Here is a 25,530-nt window from a genome sequence, read left to right on the forward strand (position 1 = left end):
AATTTCCTGAACAGAACACCAGTGGCTTATGCTCTAAGATCAAGAATCAACAAATGGGACCTCATAAAACTGCAAAGTATCTGTAAGGCAAAGGACACTGTCAATAGGACAAAATGGCAACCAACAGATTGGGAAAAGATCTTTACCAATCCTACTTCCCATAGAGGGCTAATATCCAAATATACAAAGAACTCAAGAAGTTAGACTCCAGTCAAATAATGCTATTAAAGAATACCTCTCTTGGGCATATACCCAAAAGATGCCCCAACATATAAAAAAGACACGTGCTCCACTATGTTCATTGCAGCCTTATTTATAATAGCCAGAAGCTGGAAAGAACCCAGATGCCCTTCAACAGAGGAATGGATACAGAAAATGTGGTACATCTACACAATGGAATATTACTCAGCTATCAAAAACAACGACTTTATGAAATTCGTAGGCAAATGGTTGGAACTGGAAAACATCATCCTGAGTGAGCTAACCCAATCACAGAAAGACATACATGGTATGCACTCATTGATACGTGGCTATTAGCCCAAATGCTTGAATTACCCTAGATGCCTAGAACAAATGAAACTCAAGACGGATGATCAAAATGTGAATGCTTCACTCCTTCTTTAAAAGGGGAACAAGAATACCCTTGGCAGGGAAGAGAGAGGCAAAGATTAAAACAGAGACTGAAGGAACACCCATTCAGAGCCTGCCCCACATGTGGCCCATACATATACAGCCACCCAATTAGACAAGATGGATGAAGCAAAGAAGTGCAGACCGACAGGAGCCGGATGTAGATCGCTCCTGAGAGACACAGCCAGAATACAGCAAATACAGAGGCGAATGCCAGCAGCAAACCACTGAACTGAGAATAGGACCCCCATTGAAGGAATCAGAGAAAGAACTGGAAGAGCTTGAAGGGGCTCGAGACCCCATATGTACAACAATGCCAAGCAACCAGAGCTTCCAGGGACTAAGCCACTACCTAAAGACTATACATGGACTGACCCTGGACTCTGACCTCATAGGTAGCAATGAATTTCCTAGTAAGAGCACCAGTGGAAGGGGAAGCCCTGGGTCCTGCTAAGACTGAACCCCCAGTGAACTAGACTGGTGGGGGGAGGGCGGCAATGGGGGGGAGGGTTGGGAGGGGAACACCCATAAGGAAGGGGAGGGGGGAGGGGGATGTTTGCCCGGATACCGGGAAAGAGAATAACACTCGAAATGTATATAAGAAATACTCAAGTTAATAAAAAAAAAAAAAAAAGAATGGGATACAGAGTTAAACAAAGAATTCTCAACTGAGGAATATCAAATGACTGAGAGGCACCTAAAGAAATGTTCAACATCCTTAGTCATTAGGGAATTGCAAATCAAAACAACTCTGAGACTCTACCTCACACCAGTCAGGATGGCTAACATCAAAAACTCAGGTGCCAACAGATACTTGTGAGGATGTGGAGAAAGAGGAACACTCCTCCTTTGTTGGTGGGATTGCAAGCTGGTACAACCACTTTGGAAGTCAATCTGGAGGTCCTCAGAAATTTGGGCACAGTACTACCTAAGGACCCAGCTACACCACTCCTGGGCATATACCCAAAAGATGCTCCAACATATACCAAAGACACGTGCTCCCCTATGTTCAAAGCAGCCTTATTTATAATTGCCAGAAGCTGGAAAGAATCCAGATGCTCTTCAACAGAGGTATGGATACGGAAATGTGTTGCATTTACACAATGGAGTACTACTCAGCTATTAAAAACAATGACTTCATGAAATTCATATGAAAATCGATGGGGCTAGAAAATATCACCCTGAGTGAGGTAACCCAATCATAAAAAAAAACATACATGATATGCACTCACTGATAAGTAGATAGTAGCCCAAAAGCTTACAATACCAAAGATACAATTTACAGACCACATGAAGCTCAAGAAGAAGGAAGACCAAAGTGTGGATGCTTCAGTCCATCTTAGAAAGGGGCACTAAATACTCACAAGAGGATATAAGGAGACAAAGTGTGGAACAGAGACTGAAAGAAAGTACATCCGGAGACTGCCATACCTGGGGATCAGTCAGTTCCACATTCAGTGACCAAACCCAGACACTATAGTGGAAGCCAAAAAGTAAATGCTGACAGGAGCCTGATAAAGCTGTCTCCTGAGAGGCTCTGCCAGAGCATGACAAATACAGAGGCAGATGCTTGCAGCCAACCAACTGACTGAGAAAGGAGTCCCCAATGGAGGAATTAGAGAAAGGACTGAAATATCTGAAGGGATTTGCAACCCCATATGAAGAACCACAATATCAACTAATGAGACTGCCCAGAGTCCCCAGGGACTAAACCACACACCATTCTAAGACTATGCATGGAGCGACCCATGGTTCCAGCTGCATATGTAGCAGAAGATGGCCTTGTTGGACATCACTGAGAGGAGAGGCATGGTCCTGTGATGTCTAGATGCTGAGGTGTAGGGGAATGCCAGGGCAGGGAGGTGGGAGGGAGAGGGTGGGTGAGGGAGGACCTTCATAGAAGCAGAGGGACAGGGATGGGATAGGGGGTTTCTACAGGGGAACCAGCAAATGGGATAACATATGAAATGTAAATAAAGAAAACATCCAAAAAAACAAAAAAGAATGCTTACAGCAACAAACTGATAATAAGACTGAACTGCAAGGTCAGGGAAAGAAGGAAGGCAAATGAATTGAGGTTTATCCTCTACAAAATGCTACAGCAAAGTAGCATGTGATCTGCGATTATACAGTGTGAAAATCTGAGCACGTTTTTGAGCAAAGGAAGCTGAACTCAAGAATGTGATATGATCCATTCAACTGCACTCTAAAAGTTGCAACCACTCATGGTGACAGAGTCAGGATCGTGCCTGCTTGGGATGGGGGGGGGGTGTGGTAGTGGCAGGGGGAATGCAGGAAAGTGGTATAGTCAGGAAAGTGCTTCTCTGGCAGGAGACTGCAGGAAAGAGGTATAACCTTGTGAGGCATTAGGTATGCCCTTCTTGGTCTAATGTTGGTTAACAGATACATTCAAATTTTGAAACCTCTTCACAGGTTCTTTTAAAAGAATGTAACTTTTTATTCATGCATTTAACAATTTAATTAGCAGTGAACCTAAAGAATGTTTCTGTTCTTTGTGATGTTATAATGCATATTCTAAAGACTGAAATGTAAAATAAATGAATGTTTATCCTGTTACTACCAAAGCTCTTCAAGAGCAATACAAAATGTATATAACAAAATATATTGGGAAGATTTATATTTGTTACCTTTTTATATTTTACATATACTTCTGCCAATTTTTCTAAATTTAACCAAAACTTTATGCATTAAAACAACAACGAAAACAAAGGATCTTAACTTGAACTTATTGAGAATACCATATTTAAAACCACCAGTCTCAACTAACCTGGACCCCCAAGATCTCTCAGACACTGAGCCACCAACAGGCAGTATATAGCAGCTGATACGAAGCCCCCAGCAGAGGATTACCTGGTGAGGCCTTAGTGAGAGAAGATGCACCAACCCTTTAGAGATTTGAGGTCCCAGGAAGTGGGGAAGTCTAGTGTTTATGGGGGAGTTGGGGACATTCTCTTGGGGATGGTGGTGAGGTTGGGGGGGAGGAGCTATGGGATGAGGAACAGTCAGAGGACAAAGGAGAAGGGGACAATAACTGGACTGTAAAGAAAAGATTAAAGAATAATATTAAAAAAATATTGCTACAAAATAGAAACTTAAAAGAATACCACGCTGTTATCAAAGTATAAAGGCTGTCACAGTTTACTCATTCACTCAAAAGTTAGTGGCTAACTTAGTTAAGCAAGTACTTAAGAGTTTTAAGTTTATTGTCCTTCTAGTGCTTAAGTCACAAATGTCAATGTCAGTCAGAACCAGGTGGGAATGAAAACAGGCAGGCTGGATCCGGTAAGCCTTTATTGTGGCAGTGGTGGGGACCTCGAACTATGGGGGCATTGTGAAGCTTAGACCTCTGGGTGGGGAGTGTGCTGACAAGCTTTGGGTTCCCACTGATCTTTTCATGCAGGTCCAATAGAAATCACAATTCACTATGTGAACCCAAGCGTTTTCCGAATATACGCTCTGTAAAAGAAAACAAACAAGAAATGCTGGCTGCGACAAACAGGGCACATCTGTGAACCGAATTAGGCATATGGCTGCCGGTTTATAAAGTCTGAGGTACAATGCTGGCTGGGCAGCAGCCACAAGTGCTTTCTTGGCCTTTCGATGGCCAGCCGCATGAGCACGCTGCTCTCCTCCTGGTTCACTGTCACTTCAGGATTAATAGTTTTTTATTTATGTCTCCCAATGACATAAAAGGACCCATTGGCATGATTGGAATAGAAATATGCCTTCTCCTCCATGTGTGCACGTGTGTGTGTGCGCTCATGTTCTGAGGGATGATAACACAATCCGATGGAGGAGTGCCCAGGAGGTGGTGAATATGGAGCTGGCACTGGCAAACTTTCAAGTTTTTGTTTATTGACCCTTTCCATGCATTCATTACTCAAGTTAGGAAAATGTCCTTACAAAAGAACTCACTGTTCCCTGGGTATTGGGCCTGCCAGTTGTTTAATTAGCTACAGTTCTGGTTCAGCATACGTCTCCTTTGGACCCTCATTCTCCAGTGGCCAATGGGAAGGCTGTTGAACATCCTACTGGTCTTTGAAATCTCAAAGCACAGGCTCCTGGCACAGAGAGGAGGTTTCACACTGACTGCCTCACACACAGAGAATATGCAAAGTGGGGACTGCCTCCCCAGTAACAAGATAATCATTCATGGGCAAAAACCTAGCAGGGGGACCCCTGATTCCCTTTCCCCTAGAAAGGAAATTTAACCAGTTTACAACTGATGAGACTGAAAACAGCTGAAGGTGTCAAGGAACAATCTCTTTCTTTTGAGACATTTTAACACAACTTTAGGGATTGTAAAAATCCCAAAAATAATGGGCATCTGCCATGGCCTCCTTACTATTTAATGCAGAGTGATTTGAGATTTTATGTACAAGCAGCAAATGGAACAGTATAGTGAGTGACTGATATTCTGATAGAGAAGATGTATAACCTCTTAAATAATTACTGTTTACATCTTCCAGTTCCACCTTATAGCAAATATACCTTGATATGATAAGATTTGAAATGGCCGAAAGGGAGAAAATAAGTCTTCCTTTTACAGAACTAATCTTTTAGCATTTATGTTTGATAGCGGCTGACTTAGTGTAATTTCCTCTTCTGCAGTTAACATTCGCTATCTACCCCAATGTACAACACAGTCTACCTTAAAAATATATCACTAAATGATCGTTATTTTTAAAAAGAATTATTTACTTATTTGTTTGTTTGTTCATTTGTTGTACATGAGTACACTGCGATTGTCTTCAGGCACACCAGAAGAGGGCATCAGATTAGATTACAGATGGTTGTGAGCCACCACGCGGTGGCTGGACATTGAATGTAGCAGGTGCTCTTAACCACTGAGCCATCTCTCCAGCCCCAAATGATCACTATTGTTATTGCTTTTCATAGGGATTACATTGTCTAGTCAACGTTACACATACACTTGCAGATGCCTCCTACACTGGAGAACAAAAACTTCATAGACTGAACTCCAAATAAACTATAAATTTAAAATAATACCAATTTGCCTTTCTATCACTTATTTCAAACAAAATGTAAGAGAGTATTGAACAGTACATACACTTATAAACCACTCCCATATGCTATCTATCGAAAATCAACAAAATATTTTCATTTCATATGTATCAACATATAATCATTACAGTATTTATAAGTTATGTTTTTGCATACTTCTCTTAAACAAAGAATAGCTTAATATCTAAAAAATGTGTGAAAGTATAAACATTGTTAAATACAAGTGCATATTTGTGTAGAACTATTTTATTCATGTAGTTAGTGACTGCAATAATTTAAAGTTATCTCTAATTACTTATCTTTATTTTTAAGCTACTAGTAAAATATTTATCTAAGCATAGAACACTAAATAGATCCTATTTTTGCGTGTGAGCCTAGCCTTTAACGGCTGAGCCATCTCTCCAGTCCAAAAACTAAATAGATCTTACAGAAACACATCAAAAGAATAAATTTGAAATCTCATGTTTTATGGGTTAAAAAACAAGAGTTAATAATAAAATAATTTTCTAAATCAGGGTGGGTATATTTCTTTGTAAAATTCAAAAGAAATACTATTAAGTTTATGACTACACTAACTTTAGTTGTTTAAAATAAAATACTTGCTTTACGTAGATAATGCTAGTGGACAACTTTTGAATACTTAAAAGTATTATAAAATATTTACTAATATTGCAGTGGGGATCTTAGTGTGCACTGTTAACAGGGAAAAGTTAATATATTGAAAAAACAGCACCAGTGAAACACCATGAAGAAAAACATATCCCAATAAAAATGCCACACTGCTAGCCAGGATGCCACATGTCTGTCATCCTAGACATCAGGAGACTGTGTTAAGGGGTTTATAGGGGTTTGGGATTTAGCTCAGTGATAGAGCGCTTGCCTAGCAAGCGCAAGGCCCTGGGTTCGGTCCTCAGCTCGGAAAAAAATAAAAGAGGTTTATAAATCTGAGGCCAACATGGTCTACATATCGAAACCCTGTATGAAAGCACATAAAAAAAAACAACAAAATGTATGTATTTATAATGAATATGTTTTTACAATGTTTCGTATATACATTCTTTCAGGTTCCATTAAAATATAGTTTCCAAAGTTAGGAAAAATGCAAGATAATATCTAAAAATATATGAAGTTATGGGAACTATACACAAGAAGAAAAAGAAATAATTTATAGACTACAAGGTTCAGATGCACTCTGGCAAAAATGTCACAGGTACTGTTTATAACATATTTTCCAATACGTATGTAGGCTTCTGGAGGTAGACTTACGGTTCTAGTGATTGCAGGGCCAGCAAACATACAAACTTAAATAGCTGAGCTGCTGTTCTCCGCAGGAGGAGAAACTTATCAAAATCACATGCTGAAATTCCTAAAGTTCATTTTTAATTTTCCTTGGTGCAAAATACATTTGCATGACTAATCTTGTCTGCATATTTTAAAAGTGATATAAATACACTTTACATAAAGTTACACTGAAAAAAATACTCTCTACTTATAAAACATGACAGCAGTCTCCATTTTAAAAACATATGCCCTCAAAGACAATCAAAATTTCCCTTATTTGGGTATACAGACTCGGGAGGTGGCCAATATAGTCATCCCATAATCTTCAGAAAACCTGTAAGAAAAAAAATGCAACTTCCCATGTAAAAATCCAAAAGGGGAGCTCTAAATAAAGTTCAAAAAGATTCGCTTCTTTTCAGGCCTTTCGTTACGTGCCTTTTCCCCAAAAGTTTAAAACCATCTGCATTCATCAAACCTTCTCTTTGTCCATAAAAGATGAAAAGAGCAGGTGTAAGGTGGGAACACTGCCAATGTCAGGCAAGATTTCCACTCCCAGGTAAGGACTCCATGGGAAATTCCCTTTCCTTGTGTGTGGTTGGTGGGTCCTTTGAAATGGCTGGGAGTCCAGACCTGGATTGTTATTGCTTCCTGTTGCACGGGTGACAGGAAAGTAAGTCCCCTCAATAATTTTTATTGCATGACTTTCTCTGACCCTGGACAAGTGTTTTTCTATGCTATAGAAAAGCCTGCTCACAGGCTATGACCTCTCTCAGGTAAGGCCAGCTATCGACAGGATGAAGACTTCAGTCTTAGAACTAAAAACCAAATCAAACTAGTATCAACAAAAATGTGACCAAATATACCACAGTCTCGGCAACACTACCATTTCAGCCTGGCAGAGCTGAGCAGAGAAACCAGGCAAGTGGCACCGTATGGCCTACCCTATGAAAACTATGAAAAAAAATACATGTAGTTTTGAAAGTAACTACCGTTTTAATAATTTGTTATGTAAAATAAAGCTCATATGAATAGGACTATACTAATGCTGCACCACTGTACTCAAAACACTGTGGTAAGAGAGCTTTTATGTTCTGAAAACCATTGTAACTTTTCAAGAGTCTCAAGACCTTGACACACATAAATTCAGGTTTTATATCAGAAGCTCTCCCTTTTATTCTGTGAACCTCTCTACATTCCCTGCATGGGTTCCATTTTAAGAAGAGATTAGAGCTAGACAGAGATGTGTGGTTTAGGGAATGCATTATATTTGTGTAAAGACATGCATTCTGGTTTCCGTACATTCTCCATAAAAACAGAGCGATCAGGTTCCCACAATCAGTCTCTCTAACACCTATTGCAATTGCCTTTAATGGCTGAACAGATGCAGGAAGGGATTTCTTATAACCAAAAAACACAGCAGAAGCACCGGGACAATGAACGGACAAGAGAGTCAAGGCAAGGCTTGCACAGAGGGAAGAAACAACAAGAACAAGAACAACCGAAACACCATTCTAGACAAACAGCTGAAACTCATCAGCTCTGCCCAATCTCCACGTGATGGCAAGGGCTTTTGGAGTAGGATATGAACACATGAGCTTCTGTGTTATCAGGTCCATGTTGCTCCATGAAGCTGCTTCTGGAAGTTGTAAAGATATTATCCAAGGAAGACATATAGAAAGTTATGGGAAAATTAATACTGAGCTTAAAAAAGTGAGAATAAGAACAAGGAGAATATACATATACGTGTCCACAAATTGGAAGAGTCCCAAAAAGAAAGAATGGTGAGTTCCACACTGTGAAGGTGGACATCTATTTTGAACCCTACTGCCCTCCTAAACGTTTATTCAAAATAAGTAACAGAAATGTTTCTGACTGAATCCAGTACAATGCTACAAGAAAAGCAAACAAGGAATACAGACAGACAATGGAAGCTAATGAAAAGACAGCAGAAAATATATAGAAATATAACTTAGTATTTAAATAGACACTTAAATTAGAAAAATGGCATTAGGATTAAAACAATGTGGAACAAAATTATAAACTCATCAAGACACAGCATGACAGAATGCGGAAAGTCATAGAGAGAAAAAATATATTAAAGGAAATGTAAGTTTGAAAACTACTAATACTGAAAAACAGAAAAGAGAAAACAAAGGCAAAAAAAGTGGAAATATTGCACCCTGAGGGAAAGGGGTTAAGAAAAAAAGATTAGAGTGTTGGTTAACACCTCATTTGCAAAGAAAGAAAAAATATCAGTTTTATATCTTAAAAGACTTAGCTATTCTTATTTCTATTCTTTATTTTTTTTTATTATTACCTTGAGTATTTCTTATATACATTTCGAGTGTTATTCCCTTTCCCGGTTTCCGGACAAACATCCCTCCTCCCCCCTCCCCTTCCTTATGGGTGTTCCCCTCCCAACCCTCCCCCCATTGCCGCCCTCCCCCCCATAGTCTAGTTCACTGGGGGTTCAGTCTTAGCAGGACCCAGGGCTTCCCCTTCCACTGGTGCTCTTACTAGGATATTCATTGCTACCTATGGGGTCAGAGTCCAGGGTCAGTCCATGTATAGTCTTTAGGTAGTGGCTTAGTCCCTGGAAGCTCTGGTTGCTTGACATTGTTGTACATATGGGGTCTCGAGCCCCTTCAAGCTCTTCCAGTTCTTTCTCTGATTCCTTCGACGGGGGACCTATTCTCAGTTCAGTGGTTTGCTGCTGGCATTCGCCTTTGTATTTGCTGTATTCTGGCTGTGTCTCTCAGGAGCGATCTACATCCGGCTCCTGTCGGTCTGCACTTCTTTGCTTCATCCATCTTGTCTAATTGGGTGGCTGTATATGTACGGGCCACATGTGGGGCAGGCTCTGAATGGGTGTTCCTTCAGTCTCTGTTTTAATCTTTGCCTCTCCCTTCCCTGCCAAGGGTATTCTTTTTCCTCATTTAAAGAAGGAGTGAAGCATTCACATTTTGATCATCCGTCTTGAGTTTCGTTTGTTCTAGGGATCTAGGGTAATTCAATCATTTGGGCTAATAGCCACTTATCAATGAGTGCATACCATGTATGTCTTTCTGTGATTTGGTTAGCTCACTCAGGATGATATTTTCCAGTTCCAACCATCTGCCTACGAATTTCATAAACTCGTTGTTTTTGATAGCTGAGTAATATTCCATTGTGTAGATGTACCACATTTTCTGTATCCATTCCTCTGTTGAAGGGCATCTGGGTTCTTTCCAGCTTCTGGCTATTATAAATAAGGCTGCGATGAACATAGTGGAGCACGTGTCTCTTTTATATGTTGAGGCATCTTTTGGGTATATGCCCAAGAGAGGTATAGCTGGATCCTCAGGCAGTTCAATGTCCAATTTTCTGAGGAACCTCCAGACTGATTTCCAGAATGGTTTTACCAGTCTGCAATCCCACCAACAATGGAGGAGTGTTCCTCTTTCTCCACATCCTCGCCAGCATCTGCTGTCACCTGAGTTTTTGATCTTAGCCATTCTCACTGGTGTGAGGTGAAATCTCAGGGTTGTTTTGATTTGCATTTCCCTTATGACTAAAGATGTTGAACATTTCTTTAGGTGTTTCTCAGCCATTTGGCATTCCTCAGCTGTGAATTCTTTGTTTAGCTCTGAACCCCATTTTTTAATAGGGTTATTTGTTTCCCTGCTGTCTAACTTCTTGAGTTCTTTGTATATTTTGGATATAAGGCCTCTATCTGTTGTAGGATTGGTAAAGATCTTTTCCCAATCTGTTGGTTGCCGTTTTGTCCTAACCACAGTGTCCTTTGCCTTACAGAAGCATTGCAGTTTTATGAGATCCCATTTGTTGATTCTTGATCTTAGAGCGTAAGCCATTGGTGTTTTGTTCAGGAAATTTTTTCCAGTGCCCATGTGTTCCAGATGCTTCCCTAGTTTTTCTTCAATTAGTTTGAGTGTGTCTGGTTTGATGTGGAGGTCCTTGATCCACTTGGACTTAAGCTTTGTACAGGGTGATAAGCATGGATCGATCTGCATTCTTCTACATGTTGCCCTCCAGTTGAACCAGCACCATTTGCTGAAAATGCTATCTTTTTTCCATTGGATGGTTTTGGCTCCTTTGTCAAAAATCAAGTGACCATAGGTGTGTGGGTTCATTTCTGGGTCTTCAATTCTATTCCATTGGTCTATCTGTCTGTCTCTGTACCAATACCATGCAGTTTTTATCACTATTGCTCTGTAATACTGCTTGAGTTCAGGGATAGTGATTCCCCCAGAAGTCCTTTTATTGTTGAGGATAGCTTTCGCTATCCTGGGTTTTTTGTTATTCCAGATGAATTTGCAAATTGTTCTGTCTAACTCTTTGAAGAATTGGATTGGTATTTTGATGGGGATTGCATTGAATCTGTAGATTGCTTTTGGTAAATGGCCATTTTTACTATATTAATCCTACCAATCCATGAGCATGGGAGATCTTTCCTTCTTCTGATGTCTTCTTCAATTTCTTTCCTCAGTGTCTTGAAGTTCTTATTGTACAGATCTTTTACTTGCTTGGTTAAAGTCACACCGAGGTACTTTATATTATTTGGGTCTATTATGAAGGGTGTCGTTTCCCTAATTTCTTTCTCGGCTGTTTCTCTTTTGTATAGAGGAAGGCAACTGATTTATTTGAGTTAATTTTATACCCAGCCACTTTGCTGAAGTTGTTTATCAGCTTTAGTAGTTCTCTGGTGGAACTTTTGGGATCACTTAAATATACTATCATATCATCTGCAAATAGTGATATTTTGACTTCTTCTTTTCCGATCTGTATCCCCTTGATCTCCTTTTGTTGTCTGATTGCTCTGGCTAGAACTTCAAGAACTATATTGAATAAGTAGGGAGAGAGTGGGCAGCCTTGTCTATTCCCTGATATAGTGGGAATGATTCAAGTTTCTCTCCATTTAGTTTAATGTTAGCAACTGGTTTGCTGTATACGGCTTTTACTATGTTTAGGTATGGGCCTTGAATTCCTATTCTTTCCAGGACTTTTATCATGAAGGGGTGTTGAATTTTGTCAAATGCTTTCTCAGCATCTAATGAAATGATCATGTGGTTCTGTTCTTTCAGTTTGTTTATATAATGGATCACGTTGTTGGTTTTCCGTATATTAAACCATCCCTGCATGCCTGGGATGAAGCCTACTTGATCATGGTGGATGATTGTTTTGATGTGCTCTTGAATTCGGTTTCCCAGAATTTTGTTGAGTATTTTTGCGTCGATATTCATAAGGGAAATTGGTCTGAAGTTCTCTTTCTTTGTTGTGTCTTTGTGTGGTTTAGGTATAAGTGTAATTGTGGCTTCGTAGAAGATATTTGGTAGGCATCCATCTGTTTCAATTTTGTCGAATAGTTTGGATAATATTGGTATGAGGTCTTCTATGAAGGTTTGATAGAATTCTGCACTAAACCCGTCTGGACCTGGGCTCTTTTTGGTTGGGAGACCTTTAATGACTGCTTCTATTTCCTTAGGAGTTATGGGGTTGTTTAACTGGTTTATCTGTTCCTGATTTAACTTCGATACCTGGTATCTGTCTAGGAAATTGTCCATTTCCTGAAGATTTTCAAGTTTTGTTGAATATAGGTTTTTATAGTAAGATCTGATGATTTTTTGAATTTCCTCTGAATCTGTAGTTATGTCTCCCTTTTCATTTCTGATTTTGTTAATTTGGACGCACTCTCTGTGTCCTCTCGTTAGTCTGGCTAAGGGTTTATCTATCTTGTTGATTTTCTCAAAGAACCAACTTTTGGTTCTGTTGATTCTTTCTATGGTACTTTTTGTTTCTACTTGGTTGATTTCAGCTCTGAGTTTGATTATTTCCTGCCTTCTACTCCTCCTGGGTGTATTTGCTTCTTTTTGTTCTAGAGCTTTTAGGTGTGCTGTCAAGCTGCTGACATATGCTCTTTCCTGTTTCTTTCTGCAGGCACTCAGCGCTATGAGTTTTCCTCTTAGCACAGCTTTCATTGTGTCCCATAAGTTTGGGTATGTTGTACCTTCATTTTCATTAAATTCTAAAAAGTTTTTAATTTCTTTCTTTATTTCTTCCTTGACCAGGTTACCATTGAGTAGAGCATTGTTCAATTTCCACGTATATGTGGGCATTCTTCCCTTATTGTTATTGAAGACAAGTTTTAGGCCGTGGTGGTACGATAGCACGCACGGGATTATTTCTATCTTTCTGTACCTGTTGAGGCCCGTTTTTTGACCAATTATATGGTCAATTTTGGAGAAAGTACCATGAGGAGCTGAGAAGAAGGTATATCCTTTTGCTTTAGGATAGAATGTTCTATAAATATCCGTTAAGTCCATTTGGCTCATGACTTCTCTTAGTCTGTCGACATCACTGTTTAATTTCTGTTTCCATGATCTGTCCATTGATGAGAGTGGGGTGTTGAAATCTCCCACTATTATTGTGTGAGGTGCAATGTGTGTTTTGAGCTTTAGTAAGGTTTCTTTTACGTATGTAGGTGCCCTTGTATTTGGGGCATAGATATTTAGGATTGAGAGTTCATGTTGGTGGATTTTTCCTTTGATGAATATGAAGTGTCCTTCCTTATCTTTTTTGATGACTTTTAGTTGGAAATTGATTTTATTTGATATTAGAATGGCTACTCCAGCTTGCTTCTTCTGACCATTTGCTTGGAAAGTTGTTTTCCAGCCTTTCACTCTGAGGTAGTGTCTGTCTTTGTCTCTGAGGTGTGTTTCCTGTAGGCCGCAGAATGCAGGGTCCTCATTGCGTATCCAGTTTGTTAATCTATTTCTTTTTATTGGGGAGTTGAGGCCATTGATGTTGAGAGATATTAAGGAATAGTGATTATTGCTTCCCGTTATATTCATATTTGGATGTGAGGCTATGTTTGTGTGCTTTCACTCTCTTTGTTTTGTTGCCAAGACGATTAGTTTCTTGCTTCTTCTAGGGTATAGCTTGCCTCCTAATGTTGGGCTTTACCATTTATTATCCTTTGTAGTGCTGGTTTGTAGAAAGATATTGTGTAAATTTGGTTTTGTCATGGAATATCTTGGTTTCTCCATCTATGTTAATTGAGAGTTTTGCAGGATACAGTAACCTGGGCTGGCATTTATGTTCTCTTAGGGTCTGTATGACATCTGTCCAGGATCTTCTGGCCTTCATAGTTTCTGGCCAGAAGTCTGGTGTGATTCTGATAGGTCTCCCTTTATATGTTACTTGACATTTTTCCCTTACTGCTTTTAATATTCTTTCTTTATTTTGTGCGTTTGGTGTTTTGACAATTATGTGACGGGAGGTGTTTCTTTTCTGGTCCAATCTATTTGGAGTTCTGTAGGCTTCTTGTATGTCTATGGGTATCTCTTTTTTTAGGTTAGGGAAGTTTTCTTCTATGATTTTGTTGAAGATATTTACTGGTCCTTTGAGCTGGGAGTCTTCACTCTCTTCTATACCTATTATCCTTAGGTTTGATCTTCTCATTGAGTCCTGGATTTCCTGTATGTTTTGGACCAGTAGCTTTTTCCACTTTACATTATCTTTGACAGTTGAGTCAATGATTTCTATGGAATCTTCTGCTCCTGAGATTCTCTCTTCCATCTCTTGTATTCTGTTGGTGAAGCTTGTATCTACAGCTCCTTGTCTCTTCTTTTGGTTTTCTATATCCAGGGTTGTTTCCATGTGTTCTTTCTTGATTGCTTCTATTTCCATTTTTAATTCCTTCAACTGTTTGATTGTGTTTTCCTGGAATTCTTTCAGGGATTTTTGCGATTCTTTCAGGGATTTTTGCGATTTCTCTCTGTAGGCTTCTACTTGTTTATTAATGTTTTCCTGTGTTTCCCTAAGGGAGTTCTTCACGTCTTTCTTGAAGTCCTCCAGCACCATGATCAAATATGATTTTGAAACTAGATCTTGCTTTTCTGGTGTGTTTGGATATTCCATGTTTGTTTTGGTGGGAGAATTGGGCTCCGATGTTGCCATGTAGTCTTGGTTTCTGTTGCTTGGGTTCCTGCGCTTGCCTCTTGCCATCAGATTATCTCTAGTGTTACTTTGTTCTGCTATTTCTGTCAGTGGCTAAACTGTCCTATAAGCCTGTGTGTCAGGAGTGCTGTAGACCCGTTTTCCTCTCTTTCAGTCAGTTATGGGGACAGAGTGTTCTGCTTTCGGGCGTGTAGTTTTTCCTCTCTACAGGTCTTCAGCTGTTCCTGTGGGCCTGTGTCTTGAGTTCACCAGGCAGGTCACTTGCAGCAGAAAAGTTGGTCTTACCTGTGGTCCCGAGGCTCAAGTTCGCTCGTGGGGTGCTGCTCATGGGCTCTCTGCAGCGGCAGCAACCAGGAAGATATGCGCCGCCCCTTCCGGGAGCTTCAGTGCACCAGGGTTCCAGATGGCCTTTGGTGTTTTCCTCTGGCGTCTGAGATGTGTGTGCAGGGAGCAGTCTCTTCTGGTTTCCCAGGCTTGTCTGCCTCTCTGAAGGTTTAGCTCTCCCTCCCACGGGATTTGGGTGCAGAGAACTGTTTATCCCGTCTGTTTCCTTCAGGTTCCGGCGGTGTCTCAGGCAGGGGTCCTGCCGCTCCTGGGCCCTCCCCCACGGGAGCCCAGAGGCCTTATACAGTTTCCTCTTGGGCCAGGGATGTGGGCAGGGGTGGGCAGTGTTGGTGGTCTCTTCTGCTCTGCAGCCTCAGGAGTGCCCACCTGACCAGGCGGTGAGGTCTCTTTCCCACGGGGTCTGGGACCTATTCTTTATTTTTATTATTTTTATTCTAAGTGTATGGAGTATGTTTTGACTGCACATATGTCTGCACACAGTGTTCAGTCTAAGGCCTGTGAATTCCAGCAGACGTCTTTGGATCCCCCGGAACTAGAATCACAGACGCTTCTTAACCACGATCTGTAACGGAATCTAGAACCTCTGGAAGAACAGGTCCCATCATAACTACTACGCTATCCCAGCAGTCCTGAGTAATTCAACATTTACATTTTTGTACTCCCGTACTTATATTATGTACTAAATAAAAGTTAAAAGTAAAATAAATGAAGCAAAGAGATACAAGTGATCCAAGAGCTGCCTGGCCTTGGTCTTCTGGTCTAGGAGGCTGGCGTAAGCATGCGCACTTCAGCAAGATGCCCTCCCTCTTCAGTACCTCTAGGTCTCCTGGGTGTGGCAGTCCTGGGAAGCTTTAAACCATACAGATTCTCCATCATTCTTTACACCTCACTCTTCTCGTTTTCTGCCAACCTTCCTATTCCCTCCTTACTTATCTTTGTGGACTTTCATTCTCTATCACCTTCCAAACTCCAGGGACCCCTGGCTTTCCATTTAGCTGTTTTCTCAAATTCTCCCAGGCAAGGAATCATACTCAAGATTTGGTAGGCATGCAAATACACTTACTCCCAAATATAAATGGACACAATAAAACACTCAAACTAGTGAGGAATGAATGATCAAATATACCTCCTGCTTGAGTCTCAGTCCTGAGAAGTAACCCTTAGTATGCCACGCTTGGGCTGTATTGATTGAATAGTCTCTGGTATTTGTCTCTGGCCAGTTGCTTCTTCTCGACCTTCCTTACATCTAAGATGGTACCTTTATCCTCTGATTTTGTAAAAGAGTTAAAATCTGTATCTAGTACACTGATAAAAGTAATTTCTGCACTTCAGTACTTGCCCATGCCTTTTCCCTTAACTCTTTGAATGCATGGCCAAGTCTTACTAAGTTAAATGGACATTAGTATTCTGTTTAATTTGTCACTATTTCAGCCACATTTGGCTTCCTGTAATCAAAACTGCTCTCCCTGTAGAACTGACTGGTGATCTTTGCCTGCCAATTTAATCATGATCGTCATTTCTCCTATACGAGTATGAATTTATACCAACCTAATTATGCCACATCTCTTCTCACTCTGTTTCCATGGATATACATGAAATAATCTGTGAGAGATGAAATAAATCTGAAGTTGGATAGTAGACATTCAGGGACTACCATCATCTCCATCCTAGATAATTCACTAATAAAATCTGTGTTAACATCCATTTTGGTCAAGATCAAATCTTTCATATCATATTGTAAATGAGAATGAAAAGGAAGAAAAAATCTAAGAAATTCAGAGCATTCGTGATGCCCTCAAGGAATGCACCATTTGCAGAGTTAAGTGCTTCTATGTTAAAGGCCACATCTCTCCCTGGTTAACAAGAAATACAACTGGAGCTGCTTTTAATTCTCATTCCCATTTACCTTTATCACTTAAATAAAAATTGTTGTATACAGTCTGTTGGTGAGCAGTCTCTCCCTTCAGTTCCATGCATGTGTCTCAGCTATAACAGCAACACTGCTAAACACTTTGTGATCTCTCAGAATGCTTATGATAGGCTCCTCAAGTGCTTCTGTGCCCTTCATCTTTCCTGCTTGAATTAATGCAAATTAAAGTCAGGTCAGCCCAGTACTCTGCTCAAAATTCTGTCTTCTCAATACTGAAAACTTTCAAGTACCACCATATGCCATTGAGGTCACAATTAGGTTTCCCCATCATTATTTTTTCATATATAACTTAGGCAAATATTTGCAAACTCATCCGTAATGACCCTCTCTGAGTCTTTTAATTTAAGTGATTTCCTTCATTGCAATAATTGTTAACTTTGCATTTACTCACATAGTGCTCCAAGCTTCCAAGAGGTGCTGTGGGAATAGATCCCTCACCGCTTATTATCATGGAGCTACAAATTCCTTTTATGACATGTAGAGTTTTCATATTGGACTGCATGACATCAAACATTCAATGCTGTGGATATTAAGCTTAATTACATATGCTTCTATTTTGTTAATTCAACAGATTTTTGTATTGAAATAACTTTTCCAGCATGATTGAAGCAAGGGAAAAAACTTTAACAAAAACTATTTGGATGCATTGGGGATTGTTGAAGAGCAAGGCGAAGACTTATTTCTCCTGAGGCATACCTAGTTCCTGTGGATGGTAGTAGTGAGTACCAATGTGGAAGACTTATTGAGAAATCACCAGCAAGGCTTAAAATGTTAACTCAGTTAGAAAATGAGGACAGTATCTAAGACCTGAGGTTGTGCCCTGAATTTCTACATGCTGTGCATAAATTGTGTTCGAAGTCATCCAATACATGAAATATATACATACATACATACATACATACATACAAACACACACATGACACACATGCATATAATATATATAGACACACACATACACACAACACACACACACACATATGTGTGTGTGTGTGAGCAGACCCTCACCAATGACTAGAAAGAGAAAAACATTGACCTTAAGTTGAGCTATGATGCAAAATAACAGTCTTTATCACTTAGTAAGCAGAAAAGAAGAGCAGCAGAGTGATGACTGCCAGAGTATTCTCCAGTGATCAGAAGACATTTTACCCATTTGCTAAGACAACAAAGAAAGGGACACTTTCAACTGAAGTGGTGGATAGTCTTTGATCTTCCGGAACAAAAGTAAACTTCTTGAATGAGATGACTTTCTGCAACACCAGCTTGATCACTGGATTTCCGTTCCCAGAATTCTCATAATGATGGAAGGAGAGTAAATGACTGCATAAAAGTGAACTGAGTTAGTGACATGTGAGATGACATGTATGTACGCATGCTGAAGCCTCTACAGGAAACGGACAAGAGACTGACAGGAGAAATGATGCTATTCAATGATATTCACTTGTAAAACATAAAGGTAGGTGATAGATGAACCTCATGTCTTGGTATCCTAGGAAATATTGGTATGTTTTTGTCAAAGACCTCTGCACATAGAGATGCATTTCAGATGACTTGCTGAAAAGCAAAGACAGACACTATTCTGAAAACAAACAAACACAGAGGAAATATTCACCTCTAAATGGAACATATACCACTCATCTTCCTCCCAATGTCCAGAAATCATTGTCAGAGGTTGTGAATGAGTACCAAGAGCTAGAATCCTTTGCATACATGATGGCAGCTCTACTTGTGAACACATGGTAGATGTGACAGCATGCAAAAACTCAAGCCAGACCATGTCCCATCATGGAGAGAGGAGGTGGGCACACAATCCCATGCCTAACTTTGGAGTTGGGAAAGGGAGAGGCCAATTTCTCTAAATGACACACACATCCAAGAATTTTGGGGCAACACAACTGGTCATGGTTGGGTTTTGTTGTTTGTTGGTTGATCATTTTATTTCTTTGTTGTTGCTGGTTTAAGACACAAAGTTGGATTGATGAGGATAAGGAAGAGTTTGGAGGGTGAATATGATCAAAGTATCTTGCATGAAATTCTCAAAAAACTAATAAAATCAAAAAATAGAGATAACAAAGCATCTTAAAATACTGAAAGGATTAATAACGCAGATCTAATCATGAATCCTCTGCTCAGAGAGTCAAGGATTAATAAAGGTACCAGTAACTAAATGCAGCAGAGATCACATGGCTAGCAGATATACAGAGAATATGTATGTGCATATGTCCGCATGGAAGCATATTGATTAATTTATCCTGTGCAATTATGCAATCTGACCTTGCACTAGTCTGAGTTCCCTTCTGTATCTCTAACTAAAATTCTCCAATCCCATCCCCGTGTCTCTAAGATGTACCAAGCAGTGCATTGAGGTGTCTTTGTGTGTGATACTTATACTATTTCGGTACTCCTAAAGTACCTCAATCTGGGGCAGTCTCTAGAGGAAACTATTAAGTGCTTTGATATTGCTAATTGTATTTGCTATTAATACCTATTGTACTAAGTAGTACAAGTACCATCTGAACGAAGCATTCTTATAAATGAATGGTCTTCTTTATAAATTTATAGTCACTACTGCATTTTCATAAATAGGATGTAAGTATTAAATGCCTTACCTATATATATGCCATGATAAATCAAGGAATATATTCAATTATGCCTTCTTGTGTAAATGACAGGCAGCAATTCGTGAAATCAGAGTACTATTCCACACACTGCTGAATGAAATTGGGGTGGAACATGCTACAAATTATGAGCAAGATAAAGCAGAGCTTACTCGGCTTGCGGGACCCAGGAGTTTACCTAACCTTGGAGACTCCTTGTTGGCACACATTGTCTTGTTAAGAGTAGCTGTGGTAATGGAGTCATTGCTAATATAGCATCATATTGCCTAATGTCGATATATTTGGGGATAAGATGCATGTCTTTCTCACACTGAGATTCATCCTTTATTGCTTTGAAATCTTTTCCCTCTGCTGTGTTCCTTACCTCGCCTGACTGGAAAGAACATAATTATAAAATCAAAAGGCTTTATGTATCATTTGTAAAGCACAGCATGCAAATTTTTATTCATAGAGGTCATATGTCTCTTTGTTTATGTGTGGCTCTTTCTGAATCTGTCTGTAAACACACACCACATAGACTCTGTTTTGCTTAATTTATTTAGTAAAATATATGTAAGAGCATGGCAGACAACACACATTGGTTTTGCAAAATCTGTTCCAAGCAGACAAGTTAAGCAGATGAAATTGTTTGGTGAATAAATTCACAAATAAATACACAGTAGGCTAATTAGCTCACAGGTTGAGAGCTGATGGGAATTTTAAAGATACCGAGAGATCAGTCTTCTGTCTCACGTACATTAAATAAATACAACTCAGTGATTTTATCTTTTGTAAGGGAAACAGCACAGTCTTTCTTTTTGAGGCGATTTCTTACCTCTGAATGGTGCCCGACTCGGATAAAGGCACAGTGTGGATCAAAGGCTCCCGTAGCACAGGTCAGAAGGTGTGTCCTGTTGTAGTGATGCAAAACCCGGACATAATTGGCACACTCATTCTAAAAAAGATTCAAAAGGAAACACAGAGTGAGAATAAAACAAATGTTTAACCTGCCTTTGATCTTTGCTGTCCCTCAGTCCTAGAACGGGAGAATGAATCGGGAGGAAAAAAAAGGAACAGAATAAAGAAGATGAGGACCTGGGAGAAAGGAGCTAGAGTAAGTCACACTTTAAAGTGCACCGAAATATGACATAATTTTTATAATTTGTATAATACTGTAGGCCATTTTTATGGTAGTCTATCACACTGAGGAAATAAAACAAGGGTCACAAATGCATCTAAAAATGATTCAATTATACTGATTTGCATCCAGTATGTTTCCCATGTAATTAAATTATTCCCAGTGCTGACATTTTTAAAGAACAATATAAACAGTGAACCAGAATAAAATTAGAAAGTCAGTAATTAGAAAAACAGCATTATTATTAAGAAAATATATGATGTAGATATTGGGTACTACAGAACTTTTTAATACTCTTAAGGTTTTTAACTAGCGAAGGTAATTCTGATGAAGATTGAACCACAATACCAATTTGCCATAATCCCTGCAGTGAGCATTAACACAGAAAATCCAATACTTATTTTTTAAACTAAAATACACCCTCAGGTGTAGAAGTTTCCATTGGCACTAAAGAGTTTTCATAGGCAAAATAGTACTTTTAGCCTCAAAGTGATAAATTTACGTAAAATGTAATTTGGGGAAAATGTTTTAAAAATATATAAAACCATCCACTAGAAATAACATTTGACTGTAACATTACTCTGAGGATCGTGTTGCTGCAGAATGTTATAGTCCAAGGGTCAACCATCTTGGTACATAAAGATACTGACTGTGTGCCAACTCGTGCTTGTCCCCAGGATACCAGCAACAGAAGGAAAGAAGCCACAGAGAATGGGGTGTGTGAGGGTGTGCTGCATCTGATCAACTCTGTTTATCAGAGAATCATACAGGCCATGTTTCAGGGAGCTCTAGTTGGGCAACACTAGTTTTAAATTCAAGTTTACAGAGAACAATATTTAACTCATTCATTGTTGAGCTCACTTAACAGTCAAACATCGACTCTGACACACAGGACTTGCCTGACACTGTTTCTCCTCCCAATTTTCAACAATTTCTTTTTAGTGACATTGCGTAGACTTCAAACAATGAGAAAATTTACCAGAATTGCACTGAATTTGTAATAATCAATACTATATTTTTATTTTCAAGATAATGGACTCATTGAGCAAAATGATGGGGTTCTTTATAAAAATTTAAAGATTGTAGGAGAGCCTGACTATGTAGACATGGTGAAAATGATCTGCCCTCACATTGATGGAAGCACTTACTCTTTCTCTGCTGACACTGTGCCTCTGCTATTTTCATTCTTTCTCGATCATCCATGCCCTCATGCAAATATATCTCTTCCCAGATAACCTATTTTTGCCACAGCAATATTGTATATTATTTAGTTTATTTGGGGATGTTATAATACAATTATATCACTTATACATTCCTGTTCCTCCCTCCGAACCCTCCCATGTATTCTTCCTTGCTCTCTTTTAAATTCGTGAACTCTTTTTTCATTAATTGATGTTACACACACACACACACACACACACACACGTGTGTGTGTATGTATGTATACATATATATATATATGTATATATATTCGACTTCTCATATATGTGTAACATTTTGCTTAGAGTGTGAGCCCACACAGTTAACAGAATCTTACCATGCAGACAAGGTAAAAGTATTTGTCCTCACATAGCTTGAAGCATCTGCTTTTTCCTCTATTGACACACTGTCCTTGGGAAAAGCTTATTAGACCACACTTTGGCTCAGTTGAGCACAGATTGACATGGGCTGAGAGGATGTTCCCTTCTCAGCATCACGGTGTGGACTAAAGCAGCAAGAGCATTGACTCATTCCTTGGCTACACTCCAGTTGCAACAGAGCACTGGGAGATACTAATAATGTGTCAGTCGTTTACATATTTTAGCTTAATAGAAACAAAGATACATTTGCTTTCAAGGAAATACCTATGGCTTCTCTCCAAGGCATATATTTTCCCTCAGGGATGGCCACTCCTTACATGTGGAAGCCTCTCTGCCACGTCTGAGAGAATCTGGAGTATTGAGAACAGCACCTCTCATTCCTGTACGTCATGGACTCTGAATTGATATGAGATACACTTTGCTTCAAACACCAGGGGCGACCCAAGAAGCTTTGTAAAATGAGTCAAGCATTTTTCCTGCTATATCTTCTCACACTTTATGGTCTCATTTTCTTTTTGCTTTCGTAACTACTTAATCAAAGTGAAGCAAAATCATCTGAACAGTGTGTCTTCTTTTATTCCCATCAAACAAAAATCAAACCTCCGAGAATCACTATTTTCTCCCAAATTATCAGAAGAAAAACATTTGTGTAAGGAATTTATAAATCTAAGTTTCTTAAAATATAATAAATCAACAGCTCAACTTGGGGCTAGAGAGATGGCTCAGCGGTTAAGAATTCTAGAGAACCAAACAATTTCTTTGGGCCATACATACATGTATGTACAGACAGACATGTAAGCAAAACATGTGTGTGTCTGTGTGTGTGTGTGTGTGTATGTGTGTGTGTGTGTGTGTGTGTACAATAAAAAGAAATGAATTTAAAAAGTACATGCTCCAGTCAGGATGGTGCCCTATGTTCTTTCAACTATACATTGAAATTAGTTTCATAGAAGAATGTACTATTGCATATTTCCTCCCTTTATGAACACAATTGTATATATCTTTCGAAAAGAAAGTAAAACTTTGGTAATTCAGTTCTTTATAGGCAACCAAGAATAGACTGTTTATTTAATGTACAGTGAATAGTACTTACTGCGTCTTTTCCTTTCATTATGCATTCTTCTACTTTTACTGCTGTGCTAGGCCAGTATATCTGAAATGGAAGATAATGTATCATTAGGGCAACTGTATTTATAAGTAAAACATATTTTAAAAAAACCACATCATTTTCTTCCACAATTCCATTTGTTCCCATTTTGTTCAAATTTCTGAAAAGATAGATGAAATCTCATTTTCTTCAGATAATCATTTGAGGAAACTTAGCTATGAGCTTTGACTTCACGCTAAACCTTTTTAGCAGTCCTTACTCTGGCAGTCCATTGCACGGCCTAGGCCTCCAGAGCCGGATGTGCATGAACAACAGTGGATTGCGACCCCTTCAGAGGTCAAATATCACATATCAAGTATATCAGATATTTGCATTATGATTCATAGCCGTAGTAATAATTCTTTTTTATGCTGCATATTTCGTATTTTTATTTGATATTTACTTAAATTTCAAATGTTATCCCCTTTCCCGATTTCCTCTCTGGAATCACCCTATCCCTTCCCCACTCTCGCTCCCTCTGTGAGTGTTCCCTCACCTACCTGTCCAGTCCCTCCCATCTCCCTGCCCTGGCATTTTCCTACATGAGAGCATTGAACCTTCACAGGCCCACGGCCATCCTCTGCTACATATGTGGCTGGAGCCATGGGTCCCTCCATGTGTACTCTTTGTTTGGTGGTTTAGTCTCTGGGAGCTCTGGGTGGTCTGGTTATTTATATTGTTCTTCTTCGTAAGGGGTTGAAAACTCCTTCAATTCCTTCAGTCATTTTTCTAACTCCTCCACTGTGGGCCCGTCTTTCCAATGGTTGGATGAGAGCACCTGACCCTATTTCTCAGGCTATGGCAGAGCCTCTCAGGAGACAGCTATATCAGGTTTCTGTCAGCATGCACTTCTTGGCATCCACAATATTGTCTGGGTTTAGTGACAATAGATAGGATGGATCTGTCTGGATGACCTTTCCCCAAGTCTCTGCTCCAAACTTTGTCTCTGTATTTCCTCCTGTGATTATTTGGTTCTCCCTTCTAAGAAGGACTGAAGTAACCACTCCTTGGTATTCCAAATTCTTGCTTGAGCTTCATATGGTCGGTGGATTGTATCTTGGGTATTCCGAGTTTGGGAGCTAATATCCACTTATCAGTGAGTGAATTTCAAGTGTGTTCTTTTGTGATTGGGTTACCTCACTCAGGATGATATTTTCTATTTCTATCCATTTGCTTACGAATTACATGAAGTCGTTGTTTTTAATAGGTGAGTAGTACTCCATTGTACAAATATACCCCATTTCCTGTATCCATTCCTCTGTTGAAGGACATCTGAGTTCTTTCTACCTTCTGGCTATTATAAATAAGGCTGCTATGAACATAGTGAAGCATGTGTCCTTGTTATATTTTGGAACATATTTTGGGTATATGCCCAGGAGTGGTATAGCTGGGCCCTCAGGTAGTACTATGTCTGAGGGTAAAAACCCTCAGACTGATTTCCAGAGTTGTTGTACCCAGCTTACAATCCCACCAACAATGGGGGAGTGTTCCTCTTTCTCCACATCCTCACCAGCATCTGCTGTCATCTGAGGTTTTGATCTTAGCCATTCTGACTGGTGTGAGGTGGAATCTCAGGTTTGTTTTGATTTGCATTTTATGAAGTGGAAACAAAATAACCTTGCAGTTGTGAGTAACCACATCATGAGGAACTATGTTGCTCACAGAATTAGGAAATTTGAGAACTACTGGTCTAGAACCCGCTCCTCTCCATATTCCACCTGTTGTAACCTCTGCCATCAATTCTATTGGACAACCAGACTACTTGTGGTGCAAATGCAAGCAACCCCTTTGGTTTTCAAGTTCCTTTTGCATTTATACCACCAAGCACAGAAATCAGAATGTTCTGGACTTTCAGGAATGTTTCTGCTATAGGCGAGTATGAA

At 39.5% G+C, this 25,530-nt stretch overlaps 1 protein-coding gene across 3 annotated transcripts in view; it reads right to left on the reverse strand.

Moving 5' to 3' along the window:
* Sema3e (semaphorin 3E) overlaps positions 1–25,530 on the reverse strand; it is a 257,764-nt gene that overhangs the window by 84,840 nt on the left and 147,394 nt on the right. For all 3 annotated transcript variants that reach the window (XM_017592522.3, NM_001106579.1, XM_039107252.2), the window contains 2 exons: positions 23,594–23,653; positions 20,618–20,737 (listed from right to left, as the gene is read on the reverse strand). In XM_017592522.3, coding sequence (XP_017448011.1) covers positions 20,618–20,737; positions 23,594–23,653 — 180 coding nt within the window. The remainder of the gene's footprint in view (positions 1–20,617; positions 20,738–23,593; positions 23,654–25,530) is intronic.

Source organism: Rattus norvegicus, chromosome 4, assembly GCF_036323735.1.
Source record: "Rattus norvegicus strain BN/NHsdMcwi chromosome 4, GRCr8, whole genome shotgun sequence".
NCBI lineage: Eukaryota > Metazoa > Chordata > Mammalia > Rodentia > Muridae > Rattus > Rattus norvegicus.